Source organism: Anser cygnoides, chromosome 3, assembly GCF_040182565.1.
Source record: "Anser cygnoides isolate HZ-2024a breed goose chromosome 3, Taihu_goose_T2T_genome, whole genome shotgun sequence".
Taxonomy (NCBI): Eukaryota; Metazoa; Chordata; class Aves; order Anseriformes; family Anatidae; genus Anser; species Anser cygnoides.
This window is the reverse complement of record NC_089875.1, coordinates 60,077,233-60,093,237: the sequence shown is the minus strand read 5'-3', so window position 1 is coordinate 60,093,237 and position 16,005 is coordinate 60,077,233. Positions and strand designations below refer to the sequence as shown.

The 16,005-nt window shown below is 41.9% G+C and overlaps 1 protein-coding gene across 1 annotated transcript; it reads right to left on the bottom strand.

The window, feature by feature from the left end:
• Positions 1–586: 586 nt before the first annotated feature.
• Positions 587–15,596, bottom strand: LOC106032402 (p53 apoptosis effector related to PMP-22-like). Its single transcript, XM_013175338.3, has 3 exons — positions 15,160–15,596; positions 1,235–1,378; positions 587–969 (listed from the first exon to the last, which is right to left on the bottom strand). Exons 1-3 carry the CDS (start codon positions 15,368–15,370, stop codon positions 755–757), a joined length of 570 nt encoding a protein of 189 aa, XP_013030792.1. The 5' UTR covers positions 15,371–15,596; the 3' UTR covers positions 587–754.
• Positions 15,597–16,005: the final 409 nt, after the last annotated feature.

Here is a 16,005-nt window from a genome sequence, read left to right as displayed (position 1 = left end):
CATGAAGAAAGCCAAACCAGGAGCCTCTTCAAACCAGGTCTGTAGGTTGCAGGGATGGCTGGCCGCAGCAACGGCACGCCAGGATTTTTAAGGGTGCTTGGATTACTAATGGTCCTTGCTTACTCTTACTGATATTCAGAAATAAAAGCTTACACTCCAAATGGATGGGTGGAAGTCAGGATGCTGGCTTTGGTACGGGGGGTTTCTCTTGCCCTTTTCTTACTGTAGCCCTATGGCTTAAGTTGAAGGAATAGAAAATTGGAAGCAAAGCCATGAAGTCCTGGCTGACTAATTTGCTACTCTGGCAGTCAGTGGATAAAGGCATTTGTCTTATTGAAAAATGTACAAAATCTTCAGGTTAAGGAAAGCTAATACACATAAAATGGGATTTCTGTGAGCCACTTTCCTTCAGAAAGATGATATATATATTTTCATTTGATGATAATTTCTTTTCTGAATTTAATTAGAAATATAAAAGCACATAAAATTTAATTGAATCTATATGCACCCCCACTCATGGGAATAAATGAGGAAACACAAGTTTTTTTTAACGTTTAGACTTAATCTAAGCAACCTACATCAGATATGAAGGTCCACAAAAGAGTAAATAGCTTTATTGTAAAATGCCAGTACTGTTTTTCTACATGTATTTTAAAGTTTCCAGATTTTTCTACCAGCATCTGATGACAAGATTCTGAAAAACGTAGATAGCCTGTCAGATATCTCTGGAATATGAATTCATTTTTCCTGGTGTTTATGGGGAAGAGTAAAAATATGTGGGCTTCACATTACCCAAGATTTGGTCTTCATAGTTAGGAAGGCAGCAGAAGAAGAATCCCAAGCATATTTCCATAATGGCAGTGGTCCAGCCAAAGCCGTAGGCCCAGCTGAACATATTGATTCCTGTCATTTCAATTTCACTGGAGAACTTTACTGGGTAAATGACCAAGCCCATGATGGAGAACACAGCTGAAGAAACAGGAGAAAAAAAAAAGGGGGGGATTAAACTAACACCCATCACATTGCCTGTCTCCATAATACCTGTAGCTAAATCCAACCATATTTTGGAGGATTTGGAAATAGATCCACTGCCATGACAGATTTTACATTCTTTTTCATTGAGAGTTCAAGTGCATACAGGCATAGAACTGAGTATAGAAGCAGCGGGGTGAAATACCAGTTCTAGTATGGATATTCCTGCACAAGCTAAACTTTGCTTCACGTATTTTCTTACCAGCAACAAAAAGCAAGCCTCCAATCCCTCTTATGAAGTTGAACCGAAGCGTATCAATAGCAAACGCTATGATGGCCAGAGCAAAACAGATGACGAGGAGTAAAAATCCAACAAGGTATGTGGCGGCTGCAGCTCTTCCCCAAGCTGAAATCAGAAGGAAGGCAAATAAATTAGAACAGAAAAAAAAAAAAAAAAAAAAAAACAAGACTTAGTGTTTTTCTCTGGTTTATAATGAAAGGCTAATTTTAAACAACCATGGAAAGAAGATCAGCTCTCAAGAAGAAAAGCAAGGAGCTCTCTTTCCTCTTGTAGCTGAGCATTTTAATGCCACCAGAAATCACTCGTTAAGTGCAGAGTGTGTAAGGACACCAGCTTAGACCTCTCCTACAGAATGCAATGGGACTTGCATACATGCTTCCTGTTTAGGTTTAACAATTAAGAATCAAGAAAAAAAGTGACTCTAAAGATTTAACAGTGGACCCTCTACTTCACGAACAAACGTCAGTACCTCAGCAGATGCTGTAAAACCAGCAGCATTCTGCGTGGACAAGGAGATTGGATTGTCCCTGAAACTAACCAAACTCTTCCTTAAATAAAAATAACACAACACAAAACAAAACAAAAAACAGTTTGTACAAGCACTACCACTCTGGCATGCAAATGTCAAAATATGGCAATACTCCATTGAAGTCAAAATTCAGCAATTTCTGCTTTTTTATCCTTTGTTTAGCTCTGTGTCCTAAGTGGAACTAAAGATTTGGTGTCTGTTTTGTAGTGAAATTTGACCTCTACTTTTGATCCAAAATCAGAAGTGTTTTATTTTGAAAAACTTGTTCAGGATATTAATACTTTAATTTCCAAATTATGTAACTTTACGTTATAACATGTCAGAGCTAAGCATATTGTGTTGGTATAACAACTGAAAAAATATTATTTATTCAATATTTTAAGTCTTGAGGCGCAATGGCTGCTCAAAGAGATCAAAGCGTCTCCTCCTTTCAGTGTAAAAGGCCTGCTTTGACATTTTAAAAATCATGTTTGTAGATAGAGTAGGCAGTTGAAGTCTGCTGGGCATTTACAGACTTCACCCCCTCGCCTACACTGTGTGTTTGCAAGGTGTTGGCTTCTAACCAAAGACATACAGCAACAGTGCTGTAAAATTGCCACAGCCCAAACAAGCCTGGTGATAATTATAACTCAACTCAAACGTGGTGCGTGTTGTTCAGTAAAGGCCTTTTTGCATTGGAGTGCCGGCCATCTGCTGGACAGGCACCATTAGACTGACAAACCGGGGGGAGGACACAGTTCACCAAATAGCTTGGATTTATTATGCTTTCCCACGCAACCATCGTATATTTTGGTGACCTGCACACTCTACGGCTTGCGTGCCTGTGCAGGTAGGACCAGAAAATGACCTTCATCTCAGCTCCCTTTTCCTGCTGCTGTAGTAGCCCAAGGCTTAAAGGACGGTCACCCATACAAGAGAATTAAAGTAATAAAATGCAAAGCATCCCCAGTGTTGTGTTGGCGTGAAAGCCCTCTGGGCTCTGCCACTGCTCTGCCTCTGGCTCTTCCCCAGCCCTCTGATATGAGACTAGAAAATTGGGTCAGGATTATGGGTCAGCCTTACTTTTTACCCTTCAGCCCATCAAAACCAATTTCCCTTTCTGTTTACTTTTCACTATCCACCCCTGCTTTATGACCCTTGAACCAGTCTAACCATTGCTCTACACTTTCCATTTTATGTCACGTCCTTTTTCTTCCTTACGCCAAAGAGTTTCTGTCTCCTTTAGAGGACTTTCTAACTGTATTATTCTTCATGTAAACAGGCAGCTGCCTGAGAAAAACTGAAGGGACAACAAAGACGTGCCTACCTGTTGCTGTCTAGCCCAGAGTTTTAGCCTAGACTGTTTTCTTAAGGAGTTACAGGAGGCACGGAGGCAGAGCATGCAATGTGGAGATGCAGGATCCAGCGTGGGAGGGGAGCACCTCAGCAGGTCTGCCAAGGCCTAGTGTGCCCGGAGGAGTCGGTGGCAGATCACCACCCCTCGGCTGGGAGCAGTGCTCACCTAGGAGCTCAGCGGGTGCCTGATGGCCGCAGCCATGTGCGTGGCACCGTGCCCATGCCGCCATCTCCATCCTCCTCTGGGCTCGCCCAGGTGTTTCTCTCGAAGTAGTGTTACAAGTACGGTGACTGTGTGAAAGCAGGTTGGGCGTACGCCCAGCCTGCAGGGCACTGGATGCATGGCAAGAAGAGACATGCTTGCTGCAGGATGCTTACATCTTTAGGACGTGTTGCTTAATCACCTAACAGCCAATTTTGTGACACTCGCTTCTAAAAAGGGAAAAAAATGTAGCTCAAAGTTGGAAGAAAACCAATGCGCAGCTGCAGTACAGCAATAGGTTTCCATGGCAGAGCCACCATGGGTTTTTTTTGAGGAAGAGTACCCTGACTTCACCACCCGTCCTTCACAAAAAGTAGTTTCCAGGAGCCTAAGACGACAGCGTATAAACGACTTATATTTCTGGGGTAAAAGATTATGTGGGGATAACTGCAAATGTTTCTGTACCTGAGGTATTTATTTTTCCTTGTGCCAGAAGAACAGAGTAGCTAAGTGTCTTTACAAATATGACTAGTACTTACAATTCCTCATAAATGCCAGAATTAGAAGAATTAAATAGGTCAGAAAACAGAGGGAGAGTGTATAACTTCAGCCATTACAACTGCAAATGTCTTCTGCACCTCTAGAGCAGATTCTCAAAGGCTTGGCACAAATACAGAGTCCCTGTGATGTTGAGCAGCAACGCCCTTCCCACGGGCTCTTTTCTCCACAGACTGCGAAACACTTTGTTGAAAGTACCATTTCAGAATAGGTGTTTTATTAGGAAACACTTTTGAATGGTTTTAGGAAATTATTTAGTTGCAACCAAGTGGCTAAGCTGATCCCAAATATTTTCTTATTTTTCTTTTATTCTTTTTTTCTTTAGCATAAAGCAAATGTTATAGCATAAATACTTTTTTTTTCTAATTGCAAAGTTATTTTTGTAAAAATGAAAAAATGAATGCAGTACAAAGAATGTAACGCCAAGGTTAGTGCAACACCAATTCAACAAACACTTGACTCTAGAGAGAGGCAGCTGGAAGTTCTCCCATCCTAAAATGAGAAATAGGGACGGAGGGAGCAGCAGCTTACAGGACATCAAGCTGAGTCTGTAAAAATACACAGCAATCTGTGAGATCTGTTTTCTCAGTCCCTGCATATGGCAGTGATGTTTTGGCTGTTTAATAGTTAAAATCTGCTTGTTAGAAAAGAAATGTGTGTTTATGCAAGAGTGTCCTGGAATACCAGCAGGATCCTGTAACACTGCATGTCAGTCCTTCTTCTCCCTTTTCACCTCTTCTGTCAGCTGAAAAAAAGCCAATCAACAAACACTATGATAGGCTTTGCAGGAAGCTACACACCACCCTCCCTTCAACTCCTTTTCGCCGGCAATTTTCTGAGCAACTTTATCTTACAGCAAAAACCTTACAGCAAGACCTTGCTATCTCACGCAGGCAAAACGAACCCCCCATTTTCATGCCTATCTCAAGCAGAGCAAAGAGTGCTTCTATTTACAGTGTCTTGTGCAGAAGTCAGCGATGACTTGTGAGAGCCCAGACTACCCGCTGTGATTGCAGCCATATGGGACTACTGGAAAGTGAAAATAAGTGCCTGCCTTCTGAAACCCACTGCCATGTGAGGAGACCTAGAACTAATTTAGAGAACAGAAAAAAATCTACCCATACCCGTGCAGAGCTCGCTGTAGCTTCTGAGCAAGGTAATTAGCTGAGAGCGTACAATAATAACAGCTTTATTACTGTGCTATTAAAGCTAAGTTAGTTTGGAGGTAGCATGACTACCTCTTGTATTGCTCCATCTGAACGTATTATGAATATCCTCTTGCTGACTGCAGCCATATGGAAGCTGATAGGCTTTGTTAGAAACCGAGGACTAAGAATGTCTCCGATTTCCTGCCTTCCTGATTTCACTCCCTCATGCATTCTCCAGTTTGCAAAAGCATAAGCACTGCTTGTGCTTCGCACGTAAGGAGGCAAACTTCCTTGCACAGCAGTACGCCGAGTCACTGGTGTTTGTGGTTCAAAACACAGAAAACATTCACAGTGATGTTCTCATGTCTTTCTTGCTGTGGTACCCCCAAACCACACGAACTCCGGCGTGTCTCTGAGTCATACTTTCTGAAAGGAACACCAGAGAGCTCAGGAGTACTTCTGGTCTAATCCATAAAAATATGCTTCATCATTTTTTCCTCCTGTCTTGAAGCTGACACACAACTAGCACTGGAAAGAAAAATAAATGGTTGTTGTCAGCTCACAAACATCAGCAAATTATCTATGCATTCTCAGCAGCTGATCATTTTATCACATCAGCCACTGCAGCAAACGTGCAGCAATTTTAAGGAGAGTTTCAATACAGAAAGGGGGAAAATGCAGAACTGTCTTGGAAAGACAATAACATTTACTTTGTTATCCCTCATACCAACAAGGGAGACAAACACAAATCCTGCTGTTCTAGCTCCAGTCTTACATAGCAATTCTTACAAGAGCCGAAATCTGCCTTGGTGGTGATTCATCTCTGTGTTGTACGCAATGAGAATGTTTCTAGACTGAGTTTGCAGAGCTCAACCTGTTTTATGACTCTCTGATTAAAGGGAAAGAGCATTATTTTGGAAACAAAGCTGAACTCACTCAGATTTCTCAACCTGACGTTCTTCATCAGGGTGTGGCACGCTCTGCAGAGCACACAATTCGCTATGAAAAGGAACTGCTTTAGCCAGGTTTTATCCATTTCATTTTGTTTTGTTCTCATTGAGAAAATTTCCATGTGAAAGCAAAAATGTCTGTAGAAAAACATGTCTGCAGCTTTGAATTTGTGCATGCGTTTACGGTAAGACTCCTTGATTTGTTTCCTTTGGAAAGAAATTAAGTTGAAGCTGTTTTTCCTAGTTTATATCTCCTTAGCTTGAATTTTAAGTGGACCCATCAAACTCATTAACCCTAAGCTTAATTTATCAGCTCAAAGGTTACAAACTGTTGGTGTATACATAAGCCACTGATAGCCAGGACTCCAGGTAAGTTGTATGGTCAGAATTTCCTTTTAACACTGGACAGGGCAAAATCTTGTCTTCTGAAAATCATGACCCTCTAACAACCAAACTACAAGAAATTTCTGTGATCTTTTGGAAAACAAGGGAACATTAAAATCTCTGCAAGTGTTTGCTGATCACAGAGCTGTCTTTGAAATACCTGACTTCATTTATTCGTATGCAGATGAAATAAATCAGGAACAAAAAGCAGCTTCTTATGAATAAACAGTATATGCAGACTGAAAGCTATTGACTGAAAATCATTTATCAGAAAGGCAATAAAAATGAAGAAAAACACATATTAGTCATAGCTAATTTATGAACAGAATAAAATGGGAAAAAAAAATCAAAGGCATGATTGGATGTGTATTATTCTCTGAGCTTCTATCCTCCAGTGCTCTTCATTGCATCTGGATTGTTCTAAAAACATCTATGTTTTCTGAATATATTTTCCTTGGGAAGTTGATGCTGCTTGCTTATCTGGTCTTTGTGTGAGTTTATAGAATTTGAACTGGAATAAAAAATACACATTTTTGGTTCTTTTTGGCATCCTTTTTGGTGACTCTGTTCTCTTTCCCTTAGCATTACTTCAAAATTCATTGGCAGTCAATATGGGTTTCTCATTTAATAACAGAGGATTACCTCATAACATGCAGGCCATTTTTATGTGAGCAGGAACCAGTTTTTAGCTTGTCACTACTAAAGAGACAACCATTGTGGCAGAGAACAACCTACTTAGGTTCACACTAAGTAATGGCATTCTAAAGTTTCTCCATGGTTAGTAGCAGGTCCCATATAAATGGGAAAGAATTACAACTTCCAATTACCCCATAATAATGTCTTTAAATGACAACAGTAATGAAAAGAACCTTTATGCATAGACCATCTATGAGTAAAACACAATATACATTAGCAGAAGGCAGTGTCTAGCCTTAGTGCTAAGATGATAGTTCATTTCAGCTTGGTGGACTTTAACTCATTTAAAGCAAATTACTATGAACTCCCAACCACTGACTTTAGTCGTGAACCTATACAGGCAACACGTGCATCCAAGGCTTTACATACTTCTGAAAACCTCTTCTCTTACTGAGGAAAGCAACCCAACCTGGGAGCTATCCTGACTTGAATTTTGAGGGGAGGAGCAGTTACGTTTTGAGGGAGTGGTTCAAATTCATCTCACCAAAAGCCCAGACATGTATAAGCTTGACTTAGAAGATGGCTTCTGCAAATCCTGTATTAATGAGGGCTTCTCCTTGATGCTTACTTAGCACTAGGGAGTCAGAAGTGGCAGAGCGTGTAGAGCCATCATCAAAGGGATCACCAAGGGAGTAAGTTAGCTATTAAAAATAATGTGTGCACTGTGCCTCAGAATTAAAGGTTTGACCACGAGAGAATTAGGGAATATCCCTAGCTCGCATTATCTTCAGAAGCAGTCGCATATGCTGCAAACATTTTGGGATCAAAATTTAGTTTTGTTGTAATACTACAACATTTTTCCTCCTATTTTTTCCTATTCATTTTATGCTAAAAGAGGATGACTTAAACTTGAATGGGTGTATAGGGGTGGGCAAGGTCAGATGAATAGTACAAGTAAGGTATTGATAAATCAGTATGTATACATAAACTCAGTTAATCACACAGTGGCAAGATGTACCTGCTTCTTAACTAATCCTGAGCTAAAAATGGGTTAAAATATATAATGTGAGTTAAACAGAATAAACTTCCACGACAACACAGGCTATGAACTACGACTTGTAATTGAAACAGCAGAGTGGAACCTTTCCAAAAAGCTCCTTTTAAGTTTGATTTTCCTAGGGCCATCTGAGGCTGAAGAATACTGAATTTACATCTCATTTCCATATGCACCAAGTATTGTTCTCCTTACTCTTGACCTGCATTTTTCATGCTGTGAGCAAACTGTGTTCTGAAACCTTGCTGCAAGTAGCCTTTTGCACTAGGGAGTTTCTCTCCAATAGAGAACAGCTATAAATCTGGATCTAATTTCCTGTTAGAAGCAAAAATTTATCATTTGAAAAAAAAAAATACACATAAACAGATGGTACTTTGTGTTCATAAAATATCTTGCAAGCCTTATTTACTCTTCTTGTGAATGAAAATGACATCTTTGACAATACATCTTAAAATTCTTCAGCATTTCCTGCTTGCTGCTGGTAGGGTTGTTAATGAACAATGGGAACTACACAGAGACATCCTATTTTGGGGTACAGATTTAAGCATATTGTGAATATTCAACATAATTTGTGACATTATATTTGTTCCATTGCAGATTACTACTCCAGCAGAGCTGTTTATGAGTTGAAGTGCTGTTTAGCACCAATAGGAAGACAGAAGCCTTTGGGACCTAGTCAGAAACATCTGACACAGATGTAAACACTTCACAAACTAATTTGAGTTCCCGGGAATTTTTGATTGATGAGAGATCTTGTAATAGTGCTTGACAAAGAAACATAGCATTAAAAATTTGCTGACTCGCCATGTTCAGAGCTGCTCAGAACAATACAACCTGTCAGTGAGAAGTAATATGGAAATGTAAAAATAATAGATAATAGTATTCTGAGAGGTTTGTTTCTTTCCCTGAATAAGTGTTTTCTTGCTTAAGTAATCTGGTTGTTTAACCCTACTGTGGAATTCAAAATCAGCCTTGCGGACCTTATCACCATTTAGACTAGGGAGAGAGTACTATAGTCCTGTTGTATCAGATTACCTCAATAAGATAGAGGAAGATATGAGGTGAAGAGAAATGAGAATATAGCCACAAGTTTCCATAATTTTTCAGCAGAGGTGCCTCCTGTGTGTGTGAGTGAATGGTATGCACTCAAGGACTTCAGATCCTGAGAATTCAAAGCACTGAGGATCTTTGCAACGTCCTTGACACCAGCAGTTCATATCCTCACAGGGAGATGAGAACTCTTCACATGAATGATATTTTTCCATGCGATTTAACTGTAATTGTTGAAAGGGAGGTTGGATGATAAACAGTGGGATGCCATCTGCAATTGCTCTCTGTGGAGTTAATTGCTGAATAACATAACTATTATTTAGAAAAGAGTCTGATTAAATGAATCTGCCACTAAACATAAAAAAGGACAAACCCTAAAATTACAAGGGAAAGCATATTTGCAATTGCAGATGAGGAATGAAAATTGCCATGCTAATTAAATGCTCTGGGCTTGTATCTCTTCTCTTATACCTCTAAGGTAGCAATGGAGTCTCTCCTACAAACTGGGAAAAAAAAAAATCATTCTCTCTTGCATTAGAGTTCCTTAAATATATTGCTGTTGTGATATTTTCATTAATATAGTTTAATACATGCAATTAAGCCTGTATTTTGTAGTATTCTAAATTTCGAAGAACTATTGAATATTCTAAGTTATTAAGTAACTAATCTTGTCATCCTATTTCTCACTGGTTAGTCCTCAGTAACGTTACACTTTTGAGAGACTGATGACTTAGGAGATGATGTGCTACCCTACACACTATCATTAACACTACTGGCAATTACTGTATATAAATGTAATTGTTTCAGGTTTTGATGCAACAGGAACAGCAAAAAGGTTTTGTTTTCAGTTCACCCTGTATCAAAGGAGTCAGTGTTTTGCCTTGTAATTCAGGTAAGGCAAGGAGCATGGATCTGGCTCCATTCTGAGCTCCCACACAGCCTTCCTTGGACTCATCAGAAGCCTCCTCAGCCTTTGTTTCCAATATTTAGGGACACATTTCCAAATCTACCTGAATATCACCATCATCTGGAAAAGTTTAGGTGCAGAACATTGGCTTCAGGGAAAGCCTACAAGAATGGCCCTGTGACTTGAGCCAGGCCCTCCTTCAAAGCACAATTACACGCTTGCTCCATTTCTCTTCCTACGTGCACACACCCTCGTATGCCAAGGAGCAGTCGGGACAGGCTGCTTCTGCTCCCAGGCCCTGCTGAAGGGGACTGTCTCCCAGTCCAGCCCTTTGGAAATATCCCCGTGTTGTTCTGGTCAGGGCGCTTGCCTGAGGCAAGAGAAGGCTTTCCCATGCCAGACTGTCAGAGTGATTGGAACGTGGGGGAAGGCTAAACAATTTCATGTAGGCAGTGTGGCAGTGGGAAAATGAGGTGTCTAGTCTGCCCTGTGCCCTAGGTGTGATGAGTCACTGGTCTGGCTGGAGAAGGCAATTTTCCAGAAGGAGATGTGGAGCCAGGCCATGTACATTTGTTGTATCACTACCTGGGGAGGGAGGAGGCAAGTGGAAAGTGATTCCCATTCATGCATGCTGCCTCCATAATAATAAATGGGGCTCCATCATTGCAAAAGGTTCCCTGGAACCACAGTTCAACACAGAAAAAAAAAAAAAAAGAAAGGGGGGGGAAGAAAATTTACTCACCAATGGGGTTCTTAGGAGACTAAAGTAGAATATTTATTTTCCTGACAGGCTATTGCCTTTTGCAGCATTCCCTTTGTTTACTTATGCTTTGACAAACTCATCTGCTGTCATTCTTGAACTAATGTTTTTTTCCATTATAATCATACTACACTAGCCATCCTATCCTGTAGTATTGAACTAACATTCACCGTCCAAAATAATACTGGAATGGGATAGAACATAGTAACCCACTACATGGGAAGACAAGATGGAGAAATGTGTCCTCTCCAGATGGCAAAATCATTCATCCCTCCACTAATCTCCACAGGCAATGCACTCTCTGGACATCCTAGGAAAAGGCTGGATTTGACTACTATGATGTGAAAATAACTGATGATCTGGATTCCGTCATGTGAAAATGCCTTTTCCTGACTTTTTTTTCCCAAGATTTCTGTTTGCACCATGCAAATGGCCCAACAACTTCAACCTAGATTTAAAGGCTTAAGCTTACAGTTATTTTGATGGCAGCATCTGCACATGGAAGGGCTGCAGGGCCAGGTGGAACATAAGCTGGTACAAGTACCCCTGAGTTATTCATCTTATTGTGTATTGAAACTAATCAAATAAAATCAGGTATTCCTCCCAGCGAAGAATACACATTTAAACATCTTCAGAGCCTGCAATGGAATAAATCACACACTGAAAAATTGTCTCAGGTCTGAGACACACCTTGTTCAGGAGAGGTTATACAGCCAAAAAATCCAGAAAAACAAAGGAGTACCATGCCAGCTTCTTGAAGGGATTTAACCTCTGTGTTTTCATTGCAAGCTCAGCCATGTCCCCGCTAGATACTTTCCATACTGTGCTCATTATCCACCTCTTAAGTATTTGTCTCTGTCTTTGTAATGGTTCAGTCACGCTATGAGCTTGAAACCTGTACTTGTTCCAAATAGCAGAAAATTGTAGAGCTACAGTTTGCATTTCTCAGTCCCTCATCTTAAACTCCATTCATTTCTAATGTGTCTTAAGGCGCTATATATTTTTCCCTATAAAGTTCTATTTGTTTGAGCTAGATGTGCTTGAAAAAATTAAGACTTTTGGTAACGTCTGTATTAGTGTCATATGGTTAAAACTGAAGATCTGAACTCTTGGAGAAGTTAATAGAGTACATAAACTCCTCACATTCTCACTTTCCATGGTCTTCATACACTTCCAAAAGACCAGCAGAGATGCTAGGTGAATTACAAACATTGCAGGTGGAGAACGTGATCTGAATTTGCAGACTATATTGAACAACTTGCAAGATCTTTATAGTTGGATCTATTTATAATAGGATGAAGATGTCTGAAATGGATTAAGACATCTACACTGTCCAAGCCACGTTGAGCATATTCACTGGCAGCCGCTGGGGTAGATGTACATATTACATGTGTCAGTGAAACCAGCCCCAAAGACTGAATTTCAGAACCTACCCAGCCTGGGGAGCTGAGAATAAAGCCCAGAGGAAAGGAAATAGGAACTGTGGAATAGAAGGGGGGAAGAAAGAATTAATCTATGGAAAAATGTAAAATGTTTCTGTCCTTTCTATTTATACCATGTCTTTTGTCTCTGCACCCAGGAAGGCATGTAATTACACTCTGTTCATCAAGCATGGTTTATAGCTTGGCACAAGACACTGAATGCTTGTTTTCTGTGACCTTGCTGGAGCTGTATGGATAAACATAATCCCAAAATTATTAAAAACCTATGTTCCAGCACTGGGGCAGGTAAAATCAGACTGAATGCAAGACTTGGATGCTTGCAATTGAGATGCTGTCACAGGGCTTGCCTTTTGGGTGGAAATCAAGATACCAGCATCAGGCACCTGCACCCTGCATGAGGAAAGACAGGAGCCCCAAAAGAGACATCCCAAGGCCACACCTACTGAGCAAGAATGGAATGACAGAAGTACAGAGGACAGGGCTGGATCTGAACACATCCCATCTCTGGATTCATGGTACCTGAAGGAAATCTGACTAGAAAGCACCTCCATCTCCTCAGGGCTGAGAGCTGAAACCAGTCCTCAGACAGACTGCTCATTTGCTCTTCCAAAAAAAACAGGCTGCAATCCCTCCTTCCTCTTCTGTGTTTCATACAAAATGGTGTTTCCTGCTGCCTCCATTGCTGGCCACCTCTAGGTAACACCTGAACTGTCAGCAGGCTTGCCTGGAAAGGGAGGGACCTGGGTCCAGATCAGGCTGGGGGCTCAGCCTGCATCTTCCTGTAATAGGTCCTGGTTCTGGTCCTGGTCCCCAGGCAGTGGGTAGGAAAATCACAAAACCAGAAGGACAAAGAGCAAGGAGGACCACAGCTCTGCTGCACAGTGCTGCAGACACCTTGCTTGCATTACGGGACAGTGGGTATCTCATCCACAGGGCTGGAAAAGAGCAGGAGAGTGACATGACTTTGCACCCCTGTAATGGCCCAGATTTACACTGCTATGGATTAATCTTGCAAAGGCAAAAGTCTGGCAGCAAAATCCACCGTCACTTGGCTTATGCACATATTTGTTACATTCTGCTTTTACATATTGTCCCATTGACTAAATGACTATTGTCTCAGACATATCCTCCTTTTCCATATGGGAATTTTGTCCAGGAGATTTGCTCAGGCATTCTGTGTATTTAGTAAATTTGCGGAATTTAATTGTTAGATATAAGCCCACTGAGAGAGTACTGTAGTCATGCAGCATGCGAACAGCATTTCTAATGCTTTCAACGGTGTCAGATGACTCTCCAATGCATGTTCTGAAGAATATGTATGTACTAATGCCAACATGCTAGAAATGTGGCACTTACTGAGGATGTAATTGAAGGTAACACCATATGTTGTGGGATAGTCCAAATAGAGGAGGATGACCTCCCTGGTTTGTCTGTAGATCCTTCCCAGTGGGAAAGTGCGCATACAACTGCAGGATTTAAGCATGTAAGAGAGAGGCAGGGTAAGGAAGGAAGTGAAATGCCAATCAAGCACGGAGGACCTGGAAGCATTTGTATCATCAAGAGAAACATGGTGAAACCTCTGAAAATTTTCTATCCAGGTAAAACTGGCATTCATGACACAGACGGTGCCTAACTGGAGATCAGGAGGAGGGCTCACTTTTCATTGAAACTCAGGACTGGGAAGCCCTTTGCTAACTCTAACCAAGGAAGGCCAGGCCTTTCTCACCTCCCCTCTACCCACAGCATGCACACATACTTGCAGCTGAGCATCACGACCTCTCTCCTGCCCTCCAAAGCCACGTGTTAGAGGCAGCAAGTTGGCTTGATCTGTGCCCAGCCAATTATCTGACACCGGAGCTCTGAGAGCAGGACTGGGCGTGTGGCTGAATGGAGCTGGCCTTGTCTCACAGCCCTGCACTCACATGGGCCTGCTACAGTTAACTCTTTACAGATGAATTTTGAGCACAGGAGGTAGAATTTGACCTTAGATGACAAAAGTTTCAGGAATAATTTTGAAAAGCTGTAATAAATGACCTCTGAGACTGCTTCTGCAAGCACGCCTTTTCAACTATTCTGAACATTAGAGAAAACGTTCTGTAAAATTTGAGTGAGCATCAGCATAAATCACAAGAAAGCTTGAACCTTCTGGCTCAGGCTAACAGTCCATCACTCCCAATAACTCTCTTCACACTGTGGCCCATACCAGATATACAGAAAAAATCTAAGAAACAGCACACATTTACAGTGATCCTTCTCTTGGCCTACTCTCCCTGACTCCGTGGTTTAAACCTCTTCAAGCTGCGTCAGCTTGTTCAATAGCATACTTTAAGCAAAATTCAACACAAACATAAATGCTTTCTTCTCTTAAAGTTTTCCTTCATAATCACACGAAGACTCCTTCACACGACTCACCTACTGGAGCAGCATTCTGCAGTCTGACACTCCCTGGGGATATCTTTGTATCTCACATTTTTACCTCCCCACTTCTTAGTGGCACTGAGGGTTGGCTTATCACACTCATTCCAGGCTTACCCCCACAACTTGCTGCTTGGACACTTGATCAACAGCAGCTTTTAAGTTCTGGAAAGCTGTGATTAGTGAGAAAAGGTTACCAGCTTCTTCTAAAAGAGGTAAAAAAGTCTTAAATGCTGTGATATTTTCTGCACTGGTGCATTATCACTTGTGGCTTTTTCTTGGTACTATGCAAGCCATTTCCTAAAGCACCCAGGTTTCTTTTTGCACAGGGTTGAGGACATCTTCATCCTGTTACTCAAAAACTTTGATGTATTTCGGTGTCGGTCCCTATCTCCCATAGCTTCTTATATGAAGGTCAGATATACGGAGACGCAGTGAGGAGAGCTGAGGGAAGAAGAGCTCGGAGAGGTGACCCACTGCTTCAGAGCCCTCCCCATCGCCCTTGCCGATGCTTACCGTAACCCATGAGGGACTCGCACCTCCATTCCCCACCCTCGAAAGCCCTCCTGCAGCTCTCCCATAGCGACGCTTGGTGCACGTAGGGCATGGTCTGCGACTCCAGCCAGCCCCTGCCCGCCAGCGCGATGATGCCGAAGATGACGCCGATGCCCAGGAGCAGGGGTAGGATCCATCTGCACCGCGTGTAGTCGAGGCCGTACTTCACCATTGTGCAGGGCCGCAGGAGGCTGGCGGGGCGAGGAGAGATGTCTCTGCTACCAACCCAGCTGAGCTAAGTGAGCACCCGTACCTGCCAGCCGGTCTGCAGGTGTCTGAGAAAAGCTTTTTAATCGGGACACACACGGGAGGGAGGGAAGGAGGGAGAGAGGAAGCTCCTCCTAAATTCAAATGAGTAAGAGCCTCCGGAGCAATAACCAGTCTGGCTGGGGAGAGGCTGCCAGGCTGGGTTTGTCAGTGGGATCCTCTCTGCTCTGCTGACTCGGTAACAAAGAGGGTGATGTTTACCCTCGGCATTTAACGCTTTCCTTCCTGCCACTCCCCAGCGAAAGGAGCAATTCACAGCCGTGCTTGCCGCTTCGCGTCTCCCCTGGGATTTGCATTGGGGCAGGTAAATGCAGGAGGCAGCGCGGGCAGCTGTTTGCTTCGGAGGGTGGTGGATGCTTCTGAAACTTGCCACCTGCAGGTTGAAAGATGCCTTTCTTGGACTCCGTTTAAAAAGGAAATGATACCCTATCTTTGGCAATCAAAGGAAAAAAAATGATCTAGCTGCTATTAAGCTAACACATAGCTGCAGGAAAAAAAAAAAAAGAGTTTATCATTAAAAAGATAGTATAGTCAGGTTAT

Coding starts and splice junctions, on each gene's coding strand:
- LOC106032402 (XM_013175338.3), bottom strand. CDS start 15,370: ATGGTGAAGTACGGCCTCGACTACACGCGGTGCAGATGGATCCTACCC. Junction 1,379..15,159: donor CGAGTCCCTCATGGGTTACG/GTAAGCATCGGC, acceptor TTCTGATTTCAG/CTTGGGGAAGAGCTGCAGCC. Junction 970..1,234: donor AGGCTTGCTTTTTGTTGCTG/GTAAGAAAATAC, acceptor CTGTTTCTTCAG/CTGTGTTCTCCATCATGGGC.